Here is a 24,691-nt window from a genome sequence, read left to right on the forward strand (position 1 = left end):
GATAAACAAACTAAAAAAGAAACGCCAAACCCACTTCATGCTTGTATTCTTTACTTTTATTAAAAGTTTTAGAACTCTCTGCCTTCTTTAATCACTTCGTTTAAGATTTGTGTATTGGTGCAAATTTGTGTGGTCTTTCCCGGGTTTTGCTAACGCATAGAACTTTCTTTTACAATATTGATTGATGTGTGTATTAAAAAAATAATAACTTTAAAATTAATTAAATGTATGTCATGTAGACGTGTGTATGTGTGAGGGGGAGTATTGGTGTATTGGTGTACTAGGTGTGTTTTACATAAAGTATACTAAAATTAAGTGTTAAAGCAAAGTGGCTGCCGCTTGATCGGAAATTAAAACGCATAAATGTACAAGTTTCTTAGGGGAACACTAAAATAAGCACTAGGTATTAAGTAAATTACGGGGTACGTTTAAAAAATAAATTACATTTTTCCTTTGCCTTTCCGCTAGCTGCTTTAGAGTACAGAGAAGGAGATTCCTTGTTAGAAGAATGGACCGAATAATGAACAAATCCACGAACTTTGCGCGTAATAATTTATATTTGTATAATATTATTAATCGATTCATATGCTAAATACGTAGTTAATGTGTATTGTATTATATGTATAGACGTTTTAATGTAATGCATATTTTCACAAGTGTTTTTCTCTTTACTTTTCTTTTCATTCTTTTGAGTTTAAGGACACGCGACCGCAGTCGCCTTCGTTTACTTTTGCTTAGGTTTCGCCTGCTCTTTTTGCATAATTTTTGCTTTTCTTTTGTTTTTTGATTTTCAATACAAATAAATGTAACTAAATTTAACTAATTCTCAGCGTGATCTCTTCTCCAACGACTTGTTGGACAAGTTCTTTGTGGTCATCCCTCAGTTTTGTGCTACAAACAGAAACGGTTAACAGAAAGAGATTGTGGAACTCGAATAAAACTTGGCGTTTCAACGATTTCAAAGGGAAACATTCTACAAACAATTGCTTTAGACAGGCGTCCCCAAAAGATGAGGAGACGCTCATATGTATGCGTATTCTATAACATAAAGATACAAATGTGGCTACGAATCCAGAAGAGAAATGTTACAGTGGAGTCCGAACCAAGGAGTTAACTAATAAATAGCTACAGTTACTTGTAAAGTTACAGTGTACACATAACATAATATTGTGGTAGTTAAAGGTAGTAGTAGTAGGTAGGCTATGCAGCTGCTCTTCCTCCTATTCATTGCTATCCCATAGTCCGTTCGGTTGGTTATCAATTAATTATATGTCGGAAGCTGGCGCAACTCACTAACATTGCTTGATTGTGTTGGGTTCCTTCGCTTAGGCTTACAAAACTTACTCCATAAATTATATATGTAAATAAATTGTTGTAAAGTAGTTATATATTCATGTATGTATATAATCGTACGAAAAATTGTTGCGTTCAGTGTCGGTGTCATGTCAGTTTCAGCTTTGGATCTGGCTCGTTTCTGGCAGGGATTGGCTCAACCCTTGGCTCCGATGACAGCTGCTCTGAACAATCCGCATTAGTTCCTTCCTATCGCGCTGGCGTCAATCCAGGAGGCACCGAGCCTCCTCACGCCGTGGCATTGTTCAGCAACTGCAGCTTCACCTTGAGCTCCGCGAATGTGGGTCGCTTGGCGGGATTCAAGTCCCAGGCCTGGCGCATCATCTCGTAGATCTCCGGTGGACAGCCCTCCGGCGCTTCCATTTTATAGCCCACCTCAACGTGCTTCACCACATCGGCTAATGGCTGTAAAGAACAAGAAACTATAGTAAGTCACGCCTTAAGTTATAACCCAGATCTGCACTCACAATTCTGGGATAAGGCACGCGTCCAAAGGAGTAGATTTCCCACAGAAGTATGCCAAAGCTCCACATGTCCGATTTGTTGGAGAAGCGCTAAATGGGCGACAACACAGGGCATTAGTCAGGATGTGCCATGTTTAAGTACTCATTCATTTAAGCTCACCCCATTTTTGAGCGCCTCGGGAGCCGTCCATTTGATGGGCAGCTTGCCAACGTCAAGATTATAGCATTCCTCGCGTGCCAAACCGAAATCCGATACCTTGGCCACACATTCCTCCGAGATAAGGACATTGCGGGCTGCCAGATCGCGATGCACAACCTTTTTGGCTTCCAGATACTCCATACCAGAGGCAGTGTCGCTAATAAATGGGAAATGTTGGTTAAAATCGATTCGTAGGAGTCTCATATTAGGCTGCTTACTAGGCAAAAATGATTTGATCCTTTTTGGTTATGTGCTGTCGTCCGCGCGATCGCAGGTAATCAACCAGTGATCCCTTGCTCATGTACTCCGTAACCAGATACAGATGCTTGCTGGTGAAGACCAGACCGATGAACTTTACCAAATTGTCGTGCTCCAGCGTGCTGAATGAAGGTAAGCAAAGATGTAGGAAAACGGAGGGGAACATAGATGTACGGAGAACTCACGTCATGACCGAGGCTTCGGCCAGAAACTTTTGCACGGCCCCCTCGTCCTTCAGCATCTTGACAGCCACCTTCTCGTTGCGTAGTATGCCCAGCATCACGTCCCCGAACTCGCCCTTGCCGATGCTCTCGCGTAGCTGCAGCTCCGCCTCAGGGATCACCCAGCCCTTGTCCACGAAATCTTTGGAGTTGATGCAGAACTCTTGTTTGCCCAGCTTGGGCAAGCACTTAATCAGCTGCGTGCACAGTCCATCCGCATCCGCTTCATAGTGCTGAATAGATATAGATAAAAGTGGTTTAATAGGACTGAATTTTGGGCATATTTTGGCTGACCTACCGCCACTAGCTGTCCCAAATTCTCAAAGTACTCTTCGTCGTCGATGGTCAGCTTGTTCTCTAGGTACTTAACCCGATAGTGCTCCACCTTGGACTGGAAGCAAACGCAGAGCGTATAGTCGCCGGGGAAGTTTGTGGATTCGCGCACCAGGAACAATCCATCCTCACGGGGCTGCAGTAGATGCTCCGCCTCGTCCCGGGTGATGCTACCATGGAACCATCTGGGAAAAAAAGAGAATTGGGTTTAGATAAGGGTAAAATGTAATACTGGCTATCAACTTACGGCATGGCGTTCAGCTTGACCTCGCACCGGGAACGACCTTGCTGCGGTGCCATCGCTGTGGGCGACAGGGAGGCGTGGTTCATGGCCGTGGTGGAGCCGCTGGACCACGCACTGCTCGCATTAACTCCGCTGGCCACAGCGCCAGCCCCATTGATGTCGAAGCTGTGCAGCGAGGTGGACATGCCCGCCGACCCACTGCCACTACCACTGCCACTGGCGACAGGCGCCGCCTGGGAAGGCTGCGTCGGTTGGGTGGCCGTGTGCAGCAGCATGTTGCTGCCGTGCTGGCTGCCACTCAGCGCCAGACTCTTTGGCGGCAGCGCCCGCTCGGCGCCGTGCAACGCCATTTGGGCCGCATTCAGCGAGGAGGACATCAGGCCCGCTCCGCCGGACGCGCAGTTGGCCAGCAGCTGGAGGTGCTGCTGTTGTTGCTGCTGGGCAACGGCGGCCACTGCGGCGGCGGTACCGACTATCGCCTGCGATCCCGCCGGCTGCACAGATGTCACTGTGGGGGCGGGCGCAAACGTGGACAGTATGCTGTGGGAGGCCTGTTGCTGCTGTTGTTGCTGCTGCTGCTGCTGTTGTTGGCTCGTCGTCTGCTGCTGCTGCTGTTGCTGCGTCTGGCTGGGGGACTTGGGCGAATGATTGCTGGCGCTGCTGATTAAATTATGACTATTAAGCGCATGCGATGACAAATGCAGTGCAGCTGCCGCGCCCGCCTGGCTGGGATGCTAAATAATAATAATAAATAAAGAGAGCAATGTCAGTAGAGCAATTTAATAAACATGGATGCAGTGCAGCCAAAGGTTACAACCCACCACATTGTTCTCGCGATGGTGGTGGTGATGCGGCGGTATGCTGGGCGGCACGATGTGCGGCTGCGACTGGCTGAGCTGCTGTTGGTGGAGCAGCACAGCCCCCACCGCCGATCCGGCTGCAGGGCCAGTGCCAGCGGATCCCGCACCCAGGACCGCATTCGGTTGGGGCGCGGGACGCTTGTTGTGCCGCAGCGGTGCGGTGGGCGGCATCTGGTGGCCGGTGGTCTGCAGGAACCATGGATCGCCGGCCGTGCTGCCCGTCGCCGCTGCAGCGGCCACCGTCACCGACGGCTGCGAAAATCCACGATGGTGTCCGACGACCGTGGTTTGTCCGTTCTGCGTGGCAGTCGCGTGGCTGTTCATAGCCGTGCCGGTCGTCGTGGTTGCGCCTTCGTTGGCTGGCGACGGCTGCTTTGGCTTCCTCAGCGGTCCCTGCTTGATCTCGACGGTGATCAGATCACCCTCGCCGGACGCCTTCCTCGAGAGCGGTTCCTTCTTCTCCTTTTCCTGCTCCTGCTCTTGCTCCTTGCTCTGGCTCCTCTCCTTGCTGGTCTGGTTTTCCCTGGCTAGGGCTTCCTCGTCTGCAAAAATCAAAATGAATGCGAACTTTAGTTTGTTGCCTTCCAGAGTTATCAATTGGTCATGTTATCTGCTGATATAATGAGGCCAAAAGCATCTAATCTTATCACAGCTCCGCACAACACAATGTTTATCTACATTAATTATAATATTTATTCCCATTGCAATCAGCTGGACAAATATGTAACTTATTTTATGACCGCATTTGCAATTATCGAATAGATTGGCTAGAGTGGTGTGTTTCAAACACCATTCGTTTCCCATTATTCACACAATTCGGTAGACAATTTAAGGCACAATCGCAATTTAACCTAGTTATGACACAACGTGGCAGGACTGAAAGACACATACATCTGTCAATTTAGATATCTAACAATTTTATCTTTATTAATTATATAATTATATTCTTACTGGAATTCATATAATTCCATATAATTTCAATTATATTTTTATGGATAGATTTGAAATTTCTGACATTGACAGCATGATAGTATTTATTTGACCATATCATGTCAATTTTAACAGGTAAACACACAAACACAAATTTTTGCTTTAAATTTTAAACATTTTATTGTAATTTGTTATTGCCAACAAATTTATTTTTGTACCGAACTTGACAAGATTCCAGTACACACATTTCTCAGTTGTAATATCTGATTCTCTGATATCGAGCTTAACTTTCCGGATGACCAAAGCAGCTTTCGTGATCGGTTGGAGGCCAAACGCACGTTTATGTATTTAATCAGTTAGTCAAGTCAGACCACAAATAGCTGCGATTGCATAAGCCACTTTGGATGTGCAATGATAATTGTTGGTCAACACACTCAACACTCAACTCAGTGACTCAAATTGACACAAATGGCATGCTAATCGGGTGAAGCGAGCGAATCCACTCGCCAAATGTAAAATGTTTGCATGTGACGGGCATAATTAAACCCAGTTTACTGCGCACTTTTAGGGTTTGGGCTACTGTTTGCCTGGACACGATTTTAGACTCGGAATGAGTCAGTTTTATATCGCTGTATAACTTCCCACAAAGCTTTACACACAAAAAAGTTTGGAAAAGTGTTTAAAAACAAAGTAAGTGGGTTAAAAATTATAAATTTTCTTTTAATTTGTTTTTTTTTTTATTAAATATTGTTTTTTCTTACTTTTTTGATATTGTTTATTTTCAACTAAAAACTTTACTTTAAGTAAAGTAGTTTCTAAACTAACTATTTTGAATTTTTAGAACTATTTGGTTCAGTATTTTCGAATACATACAAGCCATACTTTATTTACAAGGAAAGAAACATAAGAGATTAAATCATTTTTATGTTTTCAACTGTTCGTCCAAATTTGTTTTAGTGTTTAGGCCAATCCCCAAAATGGAACATATTCTGCCAACATTCGCTCCCCACTTTGCATTACTTGTAATTGCGCTGTTTTAGGCAGTGATGGCTCTTCCAGGGGCTTAATTTCTTAATTTTATGCAAATTTCATTAGCGAATCTCGCTCGCTTGGCGGAAACGCGTTTTGCATATTAAATTCTCATTCTGGGACGTGGATTTATCGTGGGAGTGAGTGAGTGAAGCCGAGGCGTGGGCATTGTTTAAATTGCGACAGGTTGACAGCAGAGGAGGAGGGCACGCGCAGGTCAATTTACCGCTCTCGAAGGCCCAAGACCTTGCCCGTAAATTATTTGAAACCACATCCGCAGCCGTTCGCAGCGAACTGGAGTTTGGAGATTCGGCTATCGGGCTAAATTGGTTTGGCATGACTGTTCGAATGCTAGAATCCGTTCGGCAATTGCAGTCGGTCATACAGCAACAGTCATCGCCGTATCGTCAGCGGCTTCCTGTTCGCCGGAGTCGGAGCTTTGAAGTCACACCCGCAGACAATAGTCTTTATATTTGTGTACTCGCCGCTTATTGTTTCAATTGTTCAACCACAACCTGAAATTTAGCGCTGCTCCGTGAAAGATAAATCGATTTTGGACTTTTTAAAAGCTTGCTAGTGCAATACAAACAAACATGTCGATTTTTGATTTGCAATTGAACACTGGTTCGGTTGTGAACGAAATATGAGAAGCGAGATGCTCTCCGCTTAAAGTGCTGGTCTGTCCAACTGATAAACACAAAACTATTTTAATAAAAAAACTATATTTTCGAATACAAGAATTAAATGTTAACAGTTTAAAAAAATATTTGTTGCTCATGAACAATTTACGGGCACTTAAAAAAAAAATATTTTAATTAATAAAGTTTCAAGTGCAATACTTTTCGATTATGATTTAAAAATAGCAGTACGATAATTTTTGTTTATTTTGAGCTTGATTTAATTGCGAGAACTTCCTCTTCTCGACCTTGACTCGAAAAGAGTCATATATATTGCTGGAACTGAGCCTTTCTGATCCCACACATCTCCCCAGAGTGTGAGTCAGAGAACAATATTAATAATAATAAGATGCACTCGTCAGAAGAACAATGGAAATGTTTCAAGTCTTTGTCTTTTATTTCATTCCTAACTTAGGGTGTTTAAAAATAGCGTTTTTCGAAAGTTTACTTGCGAAGAAATCTGATAAAAATCCCTGTGCTTAAATATAAAAGTCTTATAGAAATGGTTAATCTTGTTTTTTTGCGTTTCCAAATTTATGACAGTGTAAAAACACAATGTATTGACTGTAAAGTGCCGGGTATAATCTTATGTAAAGCCAATGCCCACTCGAGGTACATAGCTGTCATCACCGGGAGTGACTCGGAGCCTTTGATTAGTCAACGCCGGTGACAGGCCAATTACTATGTTCCCCCGCACCTGCCGATGTTTACATCTACAACTTTGCATGTGCGTGATAGCTAGGTATCGACAGGTGTTGCCACACACACCTGTGGCTTCGGCAACAAGACAAAATACAAAGTGTAAATAATAAAACATCGCTGTTCTTGCAAAACCAGAAACAACATCACCACAAATAATTAATAATTGTTTTAGTTGTAGCTGGCAAAGAATTGTAGAAGCGAGTCGAACATAAACTACCTTTGGAATTCGTAAACAAAAAGGTAAATAAAGGAAGGGAGTGGATGAGGCAGAGAGATAAAAAAACACGCTTCTCAAATATAAATCAACCGCTCTTAAATAATTAAACAATGCCTGGCAAATCAAAATGGCGATTTGTGTATTGTTTGAAATATTTAAAGTATAATAATCATAAAAAATGCACAAATTTAAAATTAACGACAGCAATATGCCGGACATGAGTGCAAAAAAGCGCTTCCAAAGGTTCGTGAAAAAGTGCAAACAATAAAATTGAATGATTCATTGGCCATTGGCCGTTCAACGCACATATCGTGCGGGTACGTTTACTTTTGCAATGCACTGTGGACTGGTTGTGGGTGTTGAGCAAAGTTAAATGAAATGCGCAGTAATCCGACTGTCTCGATGAGGTAATACTAATTAAGCAAAGCGTCGAAAATACACTGCGGAAAATGTGTCAAAAAATGGGATCGAAGTATAGAAACAAAATCGATTATTTCTACTAATAGATATTCTGTTTTTTAGTTTTCTCCGGGTGAAAAAATGGACTATTGTGTTATGGGATTTTTTAACGTATTAAAATTGGTTTGCTTTCCAAAAAAAAAAAAAAAACACTTGTACATCAAGATAAATGCATATATTTTAAACCTCTATTTTAGAGCTTGAAAAATGAAACAGTTTTCTTTGGATATAAAATTCCGTGTTTGAAATAAATCGGAAAATTATTTAATCAACTAATTATTCAGTTGCTGTGCATTCAAGTTTAACCTAATAGATTTATTCTCTATTCACTAATTACACCGCCGAGGACTAGTTGTTGATGCCCAACTAATCATTTAATCCTCATGACCGTCCAAGTTAGCTAATGAAAGCTCTGTCTGCCTGAAGTTGTAGCTCTGGCTGACAGCCAGATGACTTCTCCCTTGGGCCCAGGCGTTGGATGAAATTTGTATAAAAGTGGGCAGGAGATTGTGGAAAAGAAAACAGTTCAACACTTACAGAGCTAACAAGCACATACGTGAGAATCTTTTGTATAGCTTCCTTATTGTTTGAGTTAGTGCAGAACAAACACACTCCGCAAAAATAGCAAAGGAACATTATTTAGTTTAAAAACCGGAAATCTAATGCACTTGCATTTAGAAGTAAAAAATATACATGAGCAGGAAATTGAATAATCTTAATATACCAGTTCAATATTAGTTAACCTTTAAAGAATATTATAAAAATAAAAATATATATATTTATTTTGAAATTAATTTTTTTTATCTTAAATCAAGACTAATTTAATTCGTATAAATATATACAACTTTTTTCTTAATAAACAGTTACTTTTAATAAGATTCAAATTCTGAATATACATTTACAAAAAGACAATCCACTATATAAATTACAATGTGCCATATTTTTTCACCTGTTCCTTGCCAATTTCTGTGAATAATTGCACTACCCCATGGCTCTGTATCAACATAAACAAATACATATATAGAGCAAGCATTTTGATGGAAGGGGACCAAGTTTCCGACATTCTCACACTATTTTTTTGTAGTTCAGGAGAAAAGGGGCTGTAACGACAGGTAAATACACACAGAAGACAATCATTCCTGCACAAAGTCAGTCAACAGTTGCCGGTGGTTCCTGGGCCATTGTGTTGCCACCAGTTGGAAAGTGCAGGCCGAAAGAAAGGTAACCTTAGTCAGTCAGTCAGTCGCTGGGTTTTGGCCCAAAAGGGATTGAAAATGGGGGAAAAAAGCCATGAATGGAACGCGAGGTGCTCATGAATGGCGTGTGATGGTTTTTGCCGGTGCTCAGAAATTTACATATCGCATGCGAGGCGATGAGTAGCTGGAAAACCGCAAGCAGGAAGAAGGAAGCCAAGTGGTAGACTGACTACACCTGTGTAAAAACACAGGTACATGTATCTCTATCTGCTAATTACACGGTTAGCTGGCTCATGTGGTCGACCCTGGGCGAAGAGTTGGAGTCGTTCGTTTGGGTGGCCCATTCTGCGGCCGGAGAACCCTTCTCCTTCTCCAAATCTCGACGGGCCTTAGAACAGTCGCAACTGGACACCGCTGACGGAGCTTGGCTCTTTTGCCAGTTATTGCCCAACGGTTAGACCATAATCCAATACCCCGGCCCAATGTCAGCGAGCGGAAAAAGAATTCGGACGCTTGGTGTGGCTTGAAACTCAATCTGCGGACCGTTTGCAACACCAGCCGCAACAATTGGGAACAGGGCTGAGTCGTTGACTGTTGTAGATATGAATTTGTAGGGTTTGCACAGAACTCATTTAAAACAATTAAAGGAAAACATATTAAAATATTAATTTTAAAATCTTGTTTTTGAATAAAAACTATTATTTTTGACTAATTATTTGCAAGTTATGTTTTTTTCAACTGAAAAAAAAGAACACGAAACATATTAAAATATTAATTGAGTAGATTGTTTTTATATATTTCAAGATCTTCTTCTTCTTAGATTATGATTCTCAAGATCTATTATTTCAATATAAATTGTAGTAATCATAGTGAAGTGAGTAACATTGCAGTAGAGGTATCGATTTAACTATGTTATATTTTGAAAACATGTGTATCTAAACTGTCGTTTTCTTTAAATTATTACGAAGAAGTATAAAGAAAATTACCTTATACTTAAGGTTGTATATATATATTTTTTTTGTTTGTTATAAGTCAACTCTGAGTTCAACATTAAGTTATTAACGATTGCCTGATTTTATCATATATTTCAAGCATTTTTGGTTAAAGATCTTGTGGTGTACTAACCGAACCACTCCTCCGAGCTGGCGATGGGCGGAAGCGAGCGCGAGGATTGCTGTCCGTTTTTCCTTGTCTTCTCCCGGGAATTTCCCAAGGATCTTTCTTTGGTGTGTTGGAGCTCGGATTTGGTTTTGGCCGCCTGGAACTTGCGATGGGCGCAGCGTAGAAAGTTCAGCAGACGAGCATCGATGGGCGGGGAGGATTCGTTTTTGGCAGGTGAAGTGATTGTATTCGGCGTACTTCTTCCTGTATTTGGTGCATACTTGTCGCAGAAATAGAACTCCCGCCGGCGGGGAGGTGCATAGGCAGCGCTCAAGCTGCTGCACAGAAGGATGGGCTTGCGGCGTGCCCGGGAGATGACCTGGCCACCACTGTGGGTGGCGTGGGTGGCCGCCTCCTTGTGTGTTGCACTGCTTGCACTTCTCGTTAATCCCAAACCCGATCCTGATCCCGGTCCCGAGATTGTTCCTGCCGCAGATGCCTCCCTGCTCTGCTTGCACCAATAGATGTCCTTGCTGCCAAAGTAGTAGCGTCGCCTCGTGTCCTGCGCTCCCGATCCTCGATGGCTCCGATGGGCCACCGATCGATTGGACCGCTTGCTGCTACTCGAAGCCGTCTGACTGCCGCTGCTCGTCTGCGAATTGTCGCTCTCGTTGTTCGAATTGGATGGCGATGCGGACGCAGATTTCAGTGCCCGATCCGAGGAAGCCGATCCTGCTGCACCTGCTCCGTTGGGAGGAGACGAGGGCATGAGGTACGAGTTGGACTGGATGAAGACTCCATCGCAGGTTATCTTAATTGTTGTCACCATGTTCCCGCATTGCGTTCAGTTCGCGTTCTGATTGGTTTTCTATTTCACAAAACTCTACTACTCTACTCTTGGTGGCGCAATGGTGCTTTATGCATCTGGTTCAACTATCTATTTAACAATTCAAAGAAATTGCTTATAAAAAAAGCTTTCAACTTGTTGTGCCTTAGTTCGCAATTTCCATCAATCTACTGCCAATTTCAATATGATTTTTTCCAAGTGAAAACAGGAGATAGTTCTAATGGAAGCCATTGTTAGTGCACAGAAGCAGCCAATGCAAAGAGCAAAAATCAACCGCCCCGCCCTGTTGTAGAACTGAAATCGAGGCTAATGCCCAGCATGAAGTGGACAAAGCCCGGCAAATTGTTTTCGTTGGTAATAATACTAATTACGGTTCTGTAAGCGCTTCGATTTGGTATCGGCCAGCATCGAGGTAGTCACAATGGACTACTGGGCGGAATCAATAGTGAAGCCACCGGGGCAAATAATGGCTGGCAAAAAAGCGTAAATGGGAAAATTTCTAAAGAGAAAAATTCAAGCTACAAAAAAACAATTGGAATAAATTCCATGCCTGGCGAGATAGAAAAACAGAGAAAATCCTAGAGGTAGCTGCAGAAATTGGCATTATTGCGAGGAGGGGCAGCCCCCCTTAGGGTACTCCACTAAATAATAACAACTCTTTGGCATCTATATGTTTTTTTTTCTCTTTTTTTTTCTTTTCCATTTCTCAGCAAGTCAATTTGCCACATTAACGGTTTGTCAGCGGCTTACTGGAATAGTCGACAATGGCTTTGAGTGCTCCACAAACAGCTGAAAACGCTGGTTGGGCCAAAATCAGTTGCCATTCCATGTTGTCTTATTTCTCTGGGTTGGGAAAACACGAACCAGTCGCCTGAATTGAATTGGAATTTACTAGAGCTCTGGCTACATATTGTGCAAATAATTTGGGCGTGGGAACCTCGCAGTCGACGTCGGCAGAGGAGCGCGCAGAGAGAGCTATTGTCTATCCCTAGGCAGGTGGCAAATGTTGGGAAAGTTTGTGGAGAGAAAGAGATGCTTGTGCCCCGATAATTTGATATAGTTGCAAGCAAGATAGGGTTGTTAATTACTCGGAAAATGTATGGGTTTAATAATAAGCAAACGGGTATCGGTTATAATAGGGTTTTATTTTATAGTTTGCCAAGAAATTAATTAATGCAAAATATGTTGATTTAAAAAAAATCCAAAAGATAACATTGTTTTTATTTGCGATCCCCCTAAACTCTCACTGAATATTCACTTTCTTTGGCGGGTGGAGAACTTTCCTGGGCAAATGTCAACCCACAATTAAATATGCAAATAAGCTAGAATTGGGCACGTGGAAAGTGATTGCTTATCATGACCCACAAAGAAACCGGGGCCAAATGAAATTCTCCGCACGATGACTGTCGTTGCGAGTTGGGAAAAGCATTCGGTCGGCTGAAGAAGCGCACCCAAAAAAAAACAAAAAAAAAGCTAATTAAACAAAACAATAACAGAATTAGGTATGACACAACAAGTTTCTGTCGCTGCTGACGAAATGCAAAATGAAAAGCAAAAGCCAAAAAGTCGAATCAAAATTAAAGCCAAAAATCTAAGCCGTTGGCTGAAACAATGTGGGCAATAAGCCAAAAGAAATGAGAAGAGTTAAAGACAATGGGCCGGGTTTTGGGACTGGTTAAAATGCGTAAGTTTGTTGGTCCGGATATCCTCGGAATTGGCGGGTTTTTAGCTGCGTTTCGGATCGGTTTTAAGCGCCGGCGGCAGTACCTGTTGCATATATCATTTTGGCAAGCAGTGAGTGAAAGTTTCTTTATACCCTGCCCCCAAACGGTAACTATAACATGGACAAAAACCCGAATGGACAGCAATTTAACTTGGGACAAAGAGCATTTAGCATTCGCCATTGTTTTTGACCATTCCGGGTCTCAATTAATAATTTAACTTTTACAATTATTTTAACGTGCCTGGCACGCATTAAAAGAAAATGAAGAGAGTCCAAGTCGAGAAATGAAAAACGAAATGCGCCATTGGCTTTGGAGTGTTAAGAGCTGTGCGGGGGGCAACAGTTGGCAACCACTCAGAGGGTTAAGCTCGTCTTCACTTGTGTGCAGTGAATGGCAAATTGAATAAGTGGATGGAAAACACATAAAAGCCGTGTACAGAGCCAAGAAAAACATAAAAAATTGTTTCACGCGTCTGCAGTTGAAGTTTTTTTCTCTACATTTTTTTTTTGTCCACTTTCACTCCGTCCAGCGGAGTTGGAGATACAAATTTTAGCCAAGGCTCGGACTCGCTCAGGATGACGTTCGGGTGATTAGTTTCACATTCAGAGAGCGTTGGCGAAAACTAGTTACAGTTTAAGGCCCCGGTTTTTTGGCCGATTAGAGCGGCGATGACTAATACGCTGGAAAATTGAAAATGCCTCGACACGCCAGCCTACAATGTTTCTGTGTTGCTGTCTTTTTTCCGGTTTTTATTTTGTCAAAGTCGAATGTCTGCACGTCGCCAAAATTAGCGTGCAAATCGATTGTACAGAGGGTTTAAGCCGAGTGATTCATGCAATTTTGTGATCAGCCGCGGTCCATACTTGCAATCTTGGATCGGATTAAAATGTGCAGTTAGAGAGCGAGAAAAATGGAAGAATAAGCGATGAAATTGCAGTAATGTGAACCTGGGGCTGGGGGAATTCAATCCACGGAGACCTGAGAAAACAATTAGCACTCTGTGATTGAAGTTGGCCCGGGGAAAACCTGGCAGTTGGAGAGGAGAGTAGAGGGGAGTCAGCATGCTGCCAAGGCACTTTCATTTCAGACTTTCAAACAATCAAATATGCAGCGTCGTGATCGTCTTCATCAGTTGCACATGAAAAAAAGCATACATTGAACAAGTTAATATACAACGGAGTTCCTAAACACATTTTTACGTTATATCTCAAAAGGGTAGTTCAAAAACTCCTTTTTTAAACCAAACTTGTATTTATTAAGCCCCCGAAAAATGTTATACTTGTAAATAACTACTAATAATTTAATGGTTCTCTGTCAGGAAATAATTAAACAATTTTATTATTGAATTTATTTAAAGTAAAAAAAACGAACATTTTTTTATTTAAAGTAAATTAATTAACATTTATTTTTAAATAAATTTAACCATTGTGTTTTACTAATCGGTCATGTATAATGGTGTTTTCCAGTTTAATGATCAAATCTCTAACAACATTTCGGTGTACCCCATGCAACTTAAAAAAATCTTCGATTTTGTCTGCGCATGCCTTGAGCAAAATTGAATTAAACACAGACACACTCAAACTCTGATTGCTACTAATGTCCGATACATCTGACCCAAACCCATAATTAAGCGGACATCCCCAACATGGCAAACAAATCAAAATCCAAGCACACAAAGGTCATTGCGCCACCAGAGCCAAATCATAAAACTATATATATTTAAGAGATATTCAACACTGAAATCTAGAGGAAGCTAATCTCCCTCTCCGCTTTTTGTTTCACTTTCTTCGCACTTTGTTAATAATTTGCATAAATCACTTCCTTGGGGCGCCCTCCGAATGCCGAATAAAAAATTATTCGCGCTTGTATAATTAATTATTACAATAGCGATATCAACAATTCGAATTCGCGCGGTTACATCACGAGCGTCTACCTTTTGTGTTGTACTGAACGAATTATCAGAAAGGCCACTTTGCATACCGTCATAATTTATTGTTATTAAATATTGCAAAGAGCCAATTGCAATCGATCGAATCGTTGGCCAATTCGCACACACGCGAAGATGAGCTGCGCATGCGTGGCGAGCGAATTTATTATTTACGAATTTTAGCGCGACCGCGCGCTTTGCCTGCAAGTTTTCAACTGAAAACCGCTGCACGAAGTGGCCGCCGAGGCTGAGTCACGATAAACAGAAAAAAACCTCTGAGCTCGAGAGAGAGCGTATGCCAAGCTTTGATTTTCTTCGTGTTTGTGAGCCGGCTTCTTCTCTTTATCGGCCATATCGCATGCGATAAAGACCAGACGCTCGCATGCGATCGCCCACCTGCTGCACTTTTGGCCACCGACTCGGTATTGCCATTTCAAAGCTCCTCGAAGTGTAAATAAAATCAAAACATGTGTTGCCCAACTCATTAGGCCAATTTTGGTGTTTCAAGTCGTAGCTGCGGTCTCGCTTTTGGCCTGGCCAAAAGTAAGTCACACTGCGGTCGACAGTTTTTACACAGAAAAATAAAAAAAAATTATTAAATATTTTAAAAAGCATTATCAGCGATTGGGAGCCATAATTCATACCTTTCCATAATCTACTTTATAAGGAACATTTGAAACAAACAAGTCAAAAGTTAGAAAAATTGTTTTTAACTACTTATACAATTGATTGAAAAAATAATTAATTTCAGTTGTACAATTAATAACCATCTTTATGTTAAGCATCATTGTGACATTTATTTTTAGATTGTTTTATAAAAAAAAACTTTAAGAACCGATGTTCAAATTAAAAAGCAACAATACTTGTTATATGTTTTAAATATAATAATAATGATAACCATGTTAAAATTATATTGACACACTTTTCTAAGAAATTAAAAAAATTTCTGCAGTGAAGTCTGTGACATCGGAGACTTGAGCCCAATGCGATCGTAGTTTCAGAAACACACATCCAGCTTTGTGGCTCGGATCGATTTCCTTTCTGTTTCGTTTATTTGGTCTAATTGCCGCCGCTGGCCATGTTAATTAATTCCCCCATTGTTGGTCCCCTGTTCCCTCTTTCTCTCTATTTTTTTGGAGCGTCTTGTATTGCAAATAGTTTTCCTTTTGCATGTTTACTTTTCGTCTTCGTTTCCAGGCAATTTGTTGCCGCTGTCGAATCAGTTGTTTGCAAAAATGTAGACATCGAAATGTTTGTTGTTTCTTTTGCATCCAGCGTTTGCAGTTGCAGTTGTACAGTTCGTGATTTTCTGCTTTTTTTCTCTTTGGCATTTTTTGCATATTTGCAGAGCAATTAGCATCAAACTGAAGTCGGAACTGTGAATAAAGAAAACCAGCAGAAGATTTCCTGACGTCACCAGTTCTGCCAGTGGATTCGCCATGTAAATCCTATAGCAAGTAGATCAAAGCGAGCAATATGTGCTAAAAATAACCGCAAAGCATCATAAACAAACAAACGGGGAAATAAACTGAAATATGCAACGAAAATTTGCGCGGGGCAGGCCAATATAATGAGAGCAATAATAAGTTAAAGAATGCCAAACACATAAACGTAGATATATCAACGGTTCCAGATAAAATATACACATACATGTGCAGCGCCAACACAGATAGACCTTAATCCATATTCCTTCTGTTATTTAATAAGATTTCACGGCACGACAGTCTGTGCTTGTATAAAACAACCATCTCCCCGTCTTTCAGTCTCTAGTTTTGAAGCTTTTTGGATCCAAAATGTCTTCTTTTTATTTCAGGTATTATATAAGTCGAAACGAGCAAGATCGAACTTATAGTATAGCTGCCATACGAACAGCTGAAAGTTGTATCGGAAAACGGTAAACCTATACAAAATAATTTAACAAAGTAGACTACCATTGGGGATACCTAGTCACTTGCCCAACCCCATATATAATATTTTTTTTGCCAATCGGACTAATTAAAATTTGCAAGTTCCAATTAGCATTCCAATCAATCCAGAGCTACAGTGGTCATGCAAAGGCCTTATTAGGCGCAAGTGAATATGACGGAGATATTCCATAATAAAGGGAATATATATTGAACAGTGGGCGCCAAAAGTGAGCCTTCCCTCATTCCAACGCAAAAAATTCACGCAACACTGACCTCACACACACGTATACAGACAAACCCCCACTTACACAGATAAAGATGGAGTATAACGCCCACGCATGTTGCAATATACAAACAAACAAACAGTGGGTGGTGGGGGGAGCTTTGTGGCGCCTACGTGTGACGTCAGCGCACGAACATTTTTGCCGACGACGGAAAAACTGACCGAAAGACAACAACAACAAAACCATTACTACGAACGGAAATCCATAACAAAAACTACGATGCGCCACGCTTCGGTTATTGCCTTTAATTACTACTGTGGTTGTCGTTTTTGTTGTACGCATTGGTCATTCATGGCCCGACTGTTACCTATATATGTATATATTTATATATATATCTTGTGCGTATATGTTTGCTATTCAAAAAACAAGCCTACAACAAAAATTTCGCGCCGCAGAGTTGTAAAACGTGTTTTTGTTTTCGCTTTGATTCAAACCAAAATGCGTAGTTTTTTGAGATTTTTATTATGATTTTGTTTGCTTTTTTTGGGATTTTGCTTTCGTTTGAAGACAACTAGTTGACCTCAGACAACAGCATTAAAACACAAATATAAAGAAGCTGCAAATTGTTGACCCAAAAATAGGCAAACAAATACAGTGAACACTTTGTTATGTGCAATATTGTTACTTGTGTTTGTTTTCTTCAACCATTTTTTCGTTAGCATTAAAACAAAAATTTGGATATTAACATTTTAAATTGTATATTGATACCACTTGGCACAAAAAAGCATATTAGTGATGAGCACTTTTCTGATTTTCGCATTCTTTACTGGTACGCTTTTGTTTTTTATGGGTTCACTGCCTCGAGTTTTTACTGTCTGCTTTTACGAGTATTTCTTTATTTGTTTCCTTTTTCATTTTAATTTATAATTATCATAATGAAGAGGCAAAGTTTTATGCAATATTTGTTATTTATTGTAGGAATTGTGCAAACTATTTGCAGACTGTTTTATGGTACTTTTTTTTTGTTTGTCGAGTTGCGATATCCTACTTTCGCAAGCTTTCGTCAATTTCACACCCACACACATACGGACACAAACACTCTCACAGCGACAAGTGTATTAAGGAAGCAGACAGCGCGACGCTGCAAAAAAAGGGCGTTGGGCGGAGTCCTTAAAACGGGCTCAAAAACAACTAAATAGAAAAACGTTTCACCAGAACCATATGACTTACCCGATTTACAATGCTGTTTTTCTGGATTTCAGCTAGAGTTGTTAATATTTGTTGGTCTGTTTTGCTTTGTAGTTACTGTTGTTGTTGTTTTTGCTTCTAGTTAACATTCCAATCCGACGCTGCTGCGCTGCCGACGTATCTGCTTTCTGCGCTGCCTGTGCTGGCGCTTCAAGCCATCAGCCACATGTATATTTCATTTGAATTATCACGCATATATAATAAAGGTGTATCTTGATATATTTATAAACATTTGCACCACCTTTCGATCCGATATGTGGAATATAAATACACATAGACACTTACACAAGCACTCTTACGCACACACACACGCGTAATGTGACCAACAACTGGCTGCTGGTTTTGTGGAATTTCAGATTCTGTTCTCCTTGTTTTCGGCCCACTTCCGTTGATGCTGATGCATATCCGCACTTGCATCCGATTCAGTTCAGCCCACTCATGGCGTTAGATTATATTTCGATTGCACAAACAGTCCGCAGCACCAGCAATTTTAATTTAAACAAAAAATTCACACGAGAGCAGAGCGGCCATCTTGCGCTAGTGTTGTTCAATTTTTTTTTGCTGGTCTGCAGTGTGACCAGTTCGCGGTAGTGCTAGAATGTTTACCTTTCCCTGTAGTGCAGTTTTAGCTTCTTCACGTCATTTCTAGCTTCATTCTGTTTCTATCTATGTTTTTAAGGATAAAATGTTCTTCCTACACAAATTTTAGAGGGTATTTCGATTTAAATAAAACCTTCAACAATTTTATGCTTGTTAGAGAAACATTTGTGCAATTCAAGTATTCATCAGTAATGTGAATAGAGAGAATACCCTACATGTCTATTATTTACTGAAATCTGCAGTGAATTTAAAAGCTCTGGTCACACGGTTCCACACGTGCAATATTTACGAAATATGCGCAATCTGAAGCTGCAATATTGCAAGGAGCTGGATGCAGTGGCTCATCCTCGGCAGCTGCTTCTGCAGCCGGAGTTGAATGGCGACACTTCGGACAAGTCCTTCGTGGTGGCCGATAACAAAATTTACGCCGTGCAGGAGTCTGGAGATATCCGGCCAAAAGTCATTGCCGATCTGCCGGATATTGTAGGTGTGGAGTTCCTGCAGCTGGATAATGCGATCTGCGTTGCCAGCGGAGCGGGCGAGGTGCTCCTCGTCGATCCTCAGACGGGATCCACCAGCGAGGGCACATACTGCGATGTGGGCATCGAGCGCATGGCCTGGTCGCCCAATCAGGAGGTGGTGGCATTCGTGACCCGCACCCACAACGTGGTGCTGATGACCAGCACCTTTGACGTGATTTCCGAGCAGCCGCTGGACGCGGAGCTGGCGACAGATCAGCAGTTCGTCAATGTGGGATGGGGCAAGAAGGAGACGCAGTTCCACGGTTCAGAGGGAAAGCAGGCTGCCAAGCAGAATGACGGAGATTCTACTGCCAACCAGGACTGGCAGGAGCTTAACCAGGTAACTTTAATCTACAAGATATTGAGAGAACACAGACTAATATTTTATAATACCGCTCAGGATGTTAACATTTCCTGGCGCGGCGATGGAGCCTTTTTTGTGGTCTCCTATGTGGCCGCCCAGGTGGGTCGCACCTTTAAGGTCTACGACTACGAGGGCAAACTCCATCACACAGCCGAGAAGAGTGCGAATCTGCAGGATGTGGTGGCCTGGCGACCGGCCGGCAATTGGATTGCCGTGCCCCAGCGGTTCCCCAACAAGTCCACCATTGCCCTTTTCGAGAAGAATGGCTTAAGGCATCGCGAGCTAGTGCTTCCCTTCGATCTGCAAGTGGAGCCTGTGGTTCAGTTGCGCTGGAGCGAAGATTCGGACATTCTGGCCATTAGGACAGTTACCAAGGAGGAGCAACGGGTCTACCTGTACACGATAGGCAACTACCACTGGTACTTGAAGCAGGTGTTGATTTTTGACCAAGTGGATGCACTGGCTCTGCTCCACTGGGACACGCGAATGGGTGCCGAACACACACTGCACATTCTCAAGGAGAGCGGCAAACAGTTTGCCTACTGCTGGGCCTTCGCCGTGGATCGTTACGAGCGAAGTGGCGTCGTGGGCGTCATCGATGGCAAGCGGCTGCTGCTTACGGATTTCGCCAGGGCCGTAGTGCCGCCGCCAATGTGCCAGCGCGTCCTGCAGTTGGACAATTACATCAACGCATTCACCTGGTTCGAGACCAGCTTGTGCGTATACACCTGCGACCGCAGGCTGTACTCTTACGAACCCATGCAGCAGTTAAGCGGCCAGGAGCCACAGGCCTGCCTACTTATGCCGGATGCAGAGCTTTCACGGCTGCCCCTGGCCAATCTTACCTACTTTTCGTGTGACTATCTGCTGGCTACCCACAGCTCGGGAGGATCCACGCGTCTGATGCTGCTAAACAAGGATCCAGACGAGGATGAGATTAATGAGCAGGGCGAGCTCTGTTACCGGGTGCAGAGCTCCCTGCGGATTAATGGTCTGGTAAATGCCCTGACCATTGGCGCCAACGCGATGGATGAGTTCTATGCGCAAACAGCGAATAATGGCCACACCTATCAGGTGTCCCTGAAGTCGGACAATACGCTCAAGGTGGAGCGATCTCATGTGCAGTTGACTCAGGCCGCTGACCAGATTGAGTGGTTCACCATTACCAGTGACTCTACAGGTGCCTTAAATTACCCTACTTTGATTTTTTCATGTTTTAACTCAATTTCCATGTCTAGGCGGTCTTATCACCCTCCGCAATCAACAGCTGCTTCATATGGATGGCCATCGCATTGCCGAGGACGTCACTTCCTTCTGCGTGGTGGGTAACTATCTAGCCTACACGCAGCTCAATGCGCTGCACTTTGTTCGACTGAAGGATCGCCGCCAGGTCGCTAGCAGGAACATTGAACGTGGCGGCAAGTTGGTGACTGCCGTGGCCAGTGAGGCCCGTGTTGTTCTGCAACTACCGCGCGGCAACTTAGAAGCCATCTGCCCGCGTGTCCTCGTCCTGGAATTGGTGGGCGCTCTGCTGAGCAGGAAGCAATACCAGGCGGCAATGCAAATGCTGCGCAAGCAACGCATTAACTTAAACATCATATGCGACCATAATGTGGAGCAATTTGTGGCATCAGTGAATATCTTTTTGCGCGAGATTAAGCAGAGTCAGTGGCTGTGTCTCTTTTTGAGTGAGTTACAGAACGAGGACTTCGCTAAGGGCATGTACTCCAGCAACTATGAGGCGGCCAAGCAAACCTATCCGTCAGACTATCGGGTGGAGCAGAAAGTGGAGTATGTATGCCGGCTGCTGGTTCAGTCCATGGATCAGGCCACCCGCCCAGAGGATGTGGAGCGCTTCCGCTTGCCTATAATCACTGCCTATGTAAAGTTGGGTCGCTTGGAGCAGGCTCTTCAACTCATTTGGCGGGAGAAACAGACGAATGCCGCTCTGGCAGATCAGCTACTGAAGTATCTGCTGTATCTAGTGGATGTGAACGAACTGTATAACGTAGCCTTGGGCACCTATGATTTCGGACTCGTCCTGTTCGTGGCCCAAAAGTCGCAAAAGGATCCCAAGGAGTTCTTGCCCTATCTCAACGAACTGAAGGCTTTACCCGCGGACTATCGCAAGTTCCGAATCGATGATCATCTTAAAAAATACTCCTCGGCTCTTTCCCATCTGGCTGCTTGTGGAGTGGAGCATTACGAGGAGGCTCTGGAGTTCATTCGAAAGCATGGCCTATACACAGCTGGGTTGGCCAGCTATCGGGAGCACATTGAGTTCCACAAGAGCATATGCGTGGCCTATGCTGATCACCTAAGGTCCAATGCCAAATTGGATAACGCCAGTCTCATGTACGAACGCGGAGGACAATTGCAGCAGGCGCTACTCAGCGCCAAGCACACGCTTGACTGGCAGCGTGTCCTAGTGCTGGCTAAAAAACTGGGCGAACCGCTGGACCAGGTTGCCCAGTCGTTGGTGGGGCCGCTGCAACAGCAGGGTCGCCACATGGAAGCTTATGAGCTGGTGAAGGAGCACGGCGGTAACCGGGATCGTCAGTTCGAAGTGCTGCTAGAGGGTCATCTCTACAGCAGGGCCATCTACGAGGCGGGTCTGGAGGTGGGAAATGCTTTGGGTGAGTCTATCATTATACCCAATTAATCTTAAATAACGCTTTATTTTATTTAGCAGAGAAAATTGCCCCCGCTCTGCTAGCTTTTGGCGCTCAGTTACAAAACTCCCTGCACGCCGACTTGCAGCTCTTCCTGGAGTACAAGCAGCGTCTGCTGGACATTCGCCAGCGCCAGGCAAAGTACGGGGAGGGAGATAACGATGCGGATGTGGACCTCGAGGAGGTGGACTTGCTGTCGGACACCACCAGTCTGCACTCCTCGCGCTACAGCGGCACCTCGCGGGGCACCGGGTAAGCCAATGGATGCTCCACTGCACCCGGCCAGAGTTTCACTTTTCCACTCTTTTCCTCCTTTTCAGCAAGACATTCCGCTCGAGCAAAAACCGACGCAAGCACGAACGCAAGCTGCTCAGCTTGAAGCCGGGCAACCCCTTCGAAGACATCGCGCTCATTGATGCGCTGCACAACCACGTCACGAAGATCGCCCAACAACAGCAGCCTGTGCGTGACACATGCAAAGCGCTGCTACTGCTCGCCGACCAGGCGGTTGGGGATCCCCTGGCGGCGTCACTGCAGCGTGAATTTAAGACTCTGCTGCAGGCGGTGGAGACGGCGCTGGACGAGATCTGGACACCTGAGCTGGTGGGCAACGGATCGATGGCACAACATCTTACGGGACCCAATGTGGACTACTTGGCGCTGCAAAAGGAGCAGCGCTATGCCTTGATAAGTGGGTATCTTTTTACTTTACCTTTGTTCCTAGTTTCAATTCTTTTGATCCTCAAAATGTAATTTTTAAATGAAATTCTGATATTATCTCCGCAAAATTCCGAGTATTTTTTTGATAGTCAAAAAGGTAGTGTTCAAATTAAAACATTTCTAATAGTTCAAACTAATTCTGCTCAAATGAGTGATAAAAATGTTTTAAAATTAGAAAATTGAATCCTAAACTATAACCAAGGCTAAAACATATCACTATATTAAGTTACCCTTGAAATAATAACTAGTCGAAACACAAAAGCCACCTTTACTATCTACTACTGTACTATAATGAAATCATTAAATTTGTAGGTCCCCTGAAGCGCTTCAAGCCACAGCTGAATCTGATGGACTGGCAGCACGAGATCCTTCAGTGAGTCACCGATGGATGGATCATTGGATTTGCGTGCAGCTCTCATCCTCCTCCAATCCGTTATCTCCTTACCCATCCCACTGTTTACTTTCACTGCTCTGAAAATAAATGTAGCATTGAAATGCTAATTGAATGTATCATATTAAACAAAACGAAGCGGCTGCAGTGGGCAGTTGAGTGCCAGTCCAGTGCCAGGCAGCTGGCAAAAGTGGGCGGGCATGTCTCCCAAATTCGTGTTTGATTTGAAGCTATCACTTTTATTAGGGGGCGTCGGCTCTTACTTATCATTTACATTACGCTACGCCCTTTATATTCTTTTTTCGGAAAGAAAAACATATTTCCTGATAGTTTCCTGTTGCCGCTGCAGTCAAGCGTTTTGTTTGCCAAACAAAAACCGTAGTAGGTTGGAACCGGTTTCACCTGTTCGGGATTTGTTGTGGGCGCCCATTGTTGCCAGGTAGACGTGGTGAGAACATTGGAGCAAACATATTCTTGAAAGGAAAACAAATAATCTGTTCACATAAAATATAAATGGAAAATATGTGCAAGGTTTTTAACTATAGCACAGAATGTTCAGTGTAATAACACTTTTTAATTTAGCAGAGTCGACATTTTAAAATTACTTAAAGAAAATTAACTTTAGTATACCAACAAATGTATTTCCTAAAAATGTTTATTCAGATTTTGTACATATGGTCTTTTGTAATTAAAGAATAATTATAACCTGACAGAAAAAATTTTAACTTTGTTTAACATTAAACAATTAAATTTATAGTAACAATGTAAATTTATCAACAGTTTTAAGCATCTATTGGTTGTTAATACACCTGCAGCCTGATTTGCTTATTTTAGTTACAATTAATTAATTAATCTTTAATTATCCACTTGCACCCATAATTTGCCCATCAGCATGCAAAAAATGTGCACTTGCATTTTTCTGTTAACGCGCTGTTAAAATATCGCTTCTAGACATGCGCAGCATTCTGTCGACAGCGACGTCAACGTCAGCGCCGCCTGCTCAGCTTACAGTAGGACATTTAACAAATCTAGCTTTGAATGGATGTAATGGATTTAAAACTAATGTACATAAGGTACTTGCAATTAACACTTTCATCAATTATTCTTTCGTTTTAAAAAAATAAATTTAATAGTAATTTTGTTTATTTCATAAAAATTTAAAATATTTTATTCGCTATGGATGTCAAGAAAATACTTAAATTTAAACATACTTTTGTAAAATTAAGATAAGACACTAAATTAAAAAAAAAAAACACTTACGATGTAAGGGTATTGGCTGAGGAAAAATAAAAATTAGTTTGAG

General features: G+C 42.6%; 2 protein-coding genes across 7 annotated transcripts; one reads left to right on the top strand and one right to left on the bottom strand.

The window, feature by feature from the left end:
- Positions 1-34: 34 nt before the first annotated feature.
- LOC128253313 (tyrosine-protein kinase csk-1) lies at positions 35-18,688 on the bottom strand. 4 transcript variants are annotated; one of them, XM_052981622.1, is made up of 10 exons: positions 14,795-14,946; positions 10,268-11,180; positions 3,894-4,474; positions 3,076-3,806; positions 2,794-3,013; positions 2,460-2,728; positions 2,235-2,396; positions 1,978-2,173; positions 1,821-1,907; positions 35-1,758 (listed from the first exon to the last, which is right to left on the bottom strand). In XM_052981622.1, exons 2-10 carry the CDS (start codon positions 11,070-11,072, stop codon positions 1,582-1,584), a joined length of 3,228 nt encoding a protein of 1,075 aa, XP_052837582.1. In that variant the 5' UTR covers positions 11,073-11,180; positions 14,795-14,946; the 3' UTR covers positions 35-1,581. The 4 variants fall into 4 exon arrangements, with proteins under 4 accessions (XP_052837582.1, XP_052837596.1, XP_052837586.1 ...); XM_052981636.1 differs by having other exon boundaries at positions 14,748-14,888; XM_052981626.1 differs by lacking the exon at positions 14,795-14,946 and adding an exon at positions 14,608-14,771.
- Positions 18,689-18,950: 262 nt separating this feature from the next.
- Positions 18,951-23,498, top strand: LOC128253289 (elongator complex protein 1). 3 transcript variants are annotated; one of them, XM_052981587.1, is made up of 6 exons: positions 18,952-19,581; positions 19,642-20,785; positions 20,844-22,241; positions 22,295-22,529; positions 22,598-22,968; positions 23,310-23,498. In XM_052981587.1, the coding sequence occupies exons 1-6, from the start codon at positions 19,015-19,017 to the stop codon at positions 23,372-23,374; spliced, it is 3,780 nt and encodes a 1,259-aa protein (XP_052837547.1). In that variant the 5' UTR covers positions 18,952-19,014; the 3' UTR covers positions 23,375-23,498. The 3 variants fall into 3 exon arrangements, with proteins under 3 accessions (XP_052837538.1, XP_052837547.1, XP_052837557.1); XM_052981597.1 differs by having other exon boundaries at positions 22,298-22,529; XM_052981578.1 differs by having other exon boundaries at positions 18,951-20,785; positions 22,298-22,529.
- The last annotated feature ends 1,193 nt before the right edge of the window (positions 23,499-24,691 follow it).

This window comes from Drosophila gunungcola, chromosome 3R, assembly GCF_025200985.1.
Source record: "Drosophila gunungcola strain Sukarami chromosome 3R, Dgunungcola_SK_2, whole genome shotgun sequence".
Lineage (NCBI taxonomy): Eukaryota > Metazoa > Arthropoda > Insecta > Diptera > Drosophilidae > Drosophila > Drosophila gunungcola.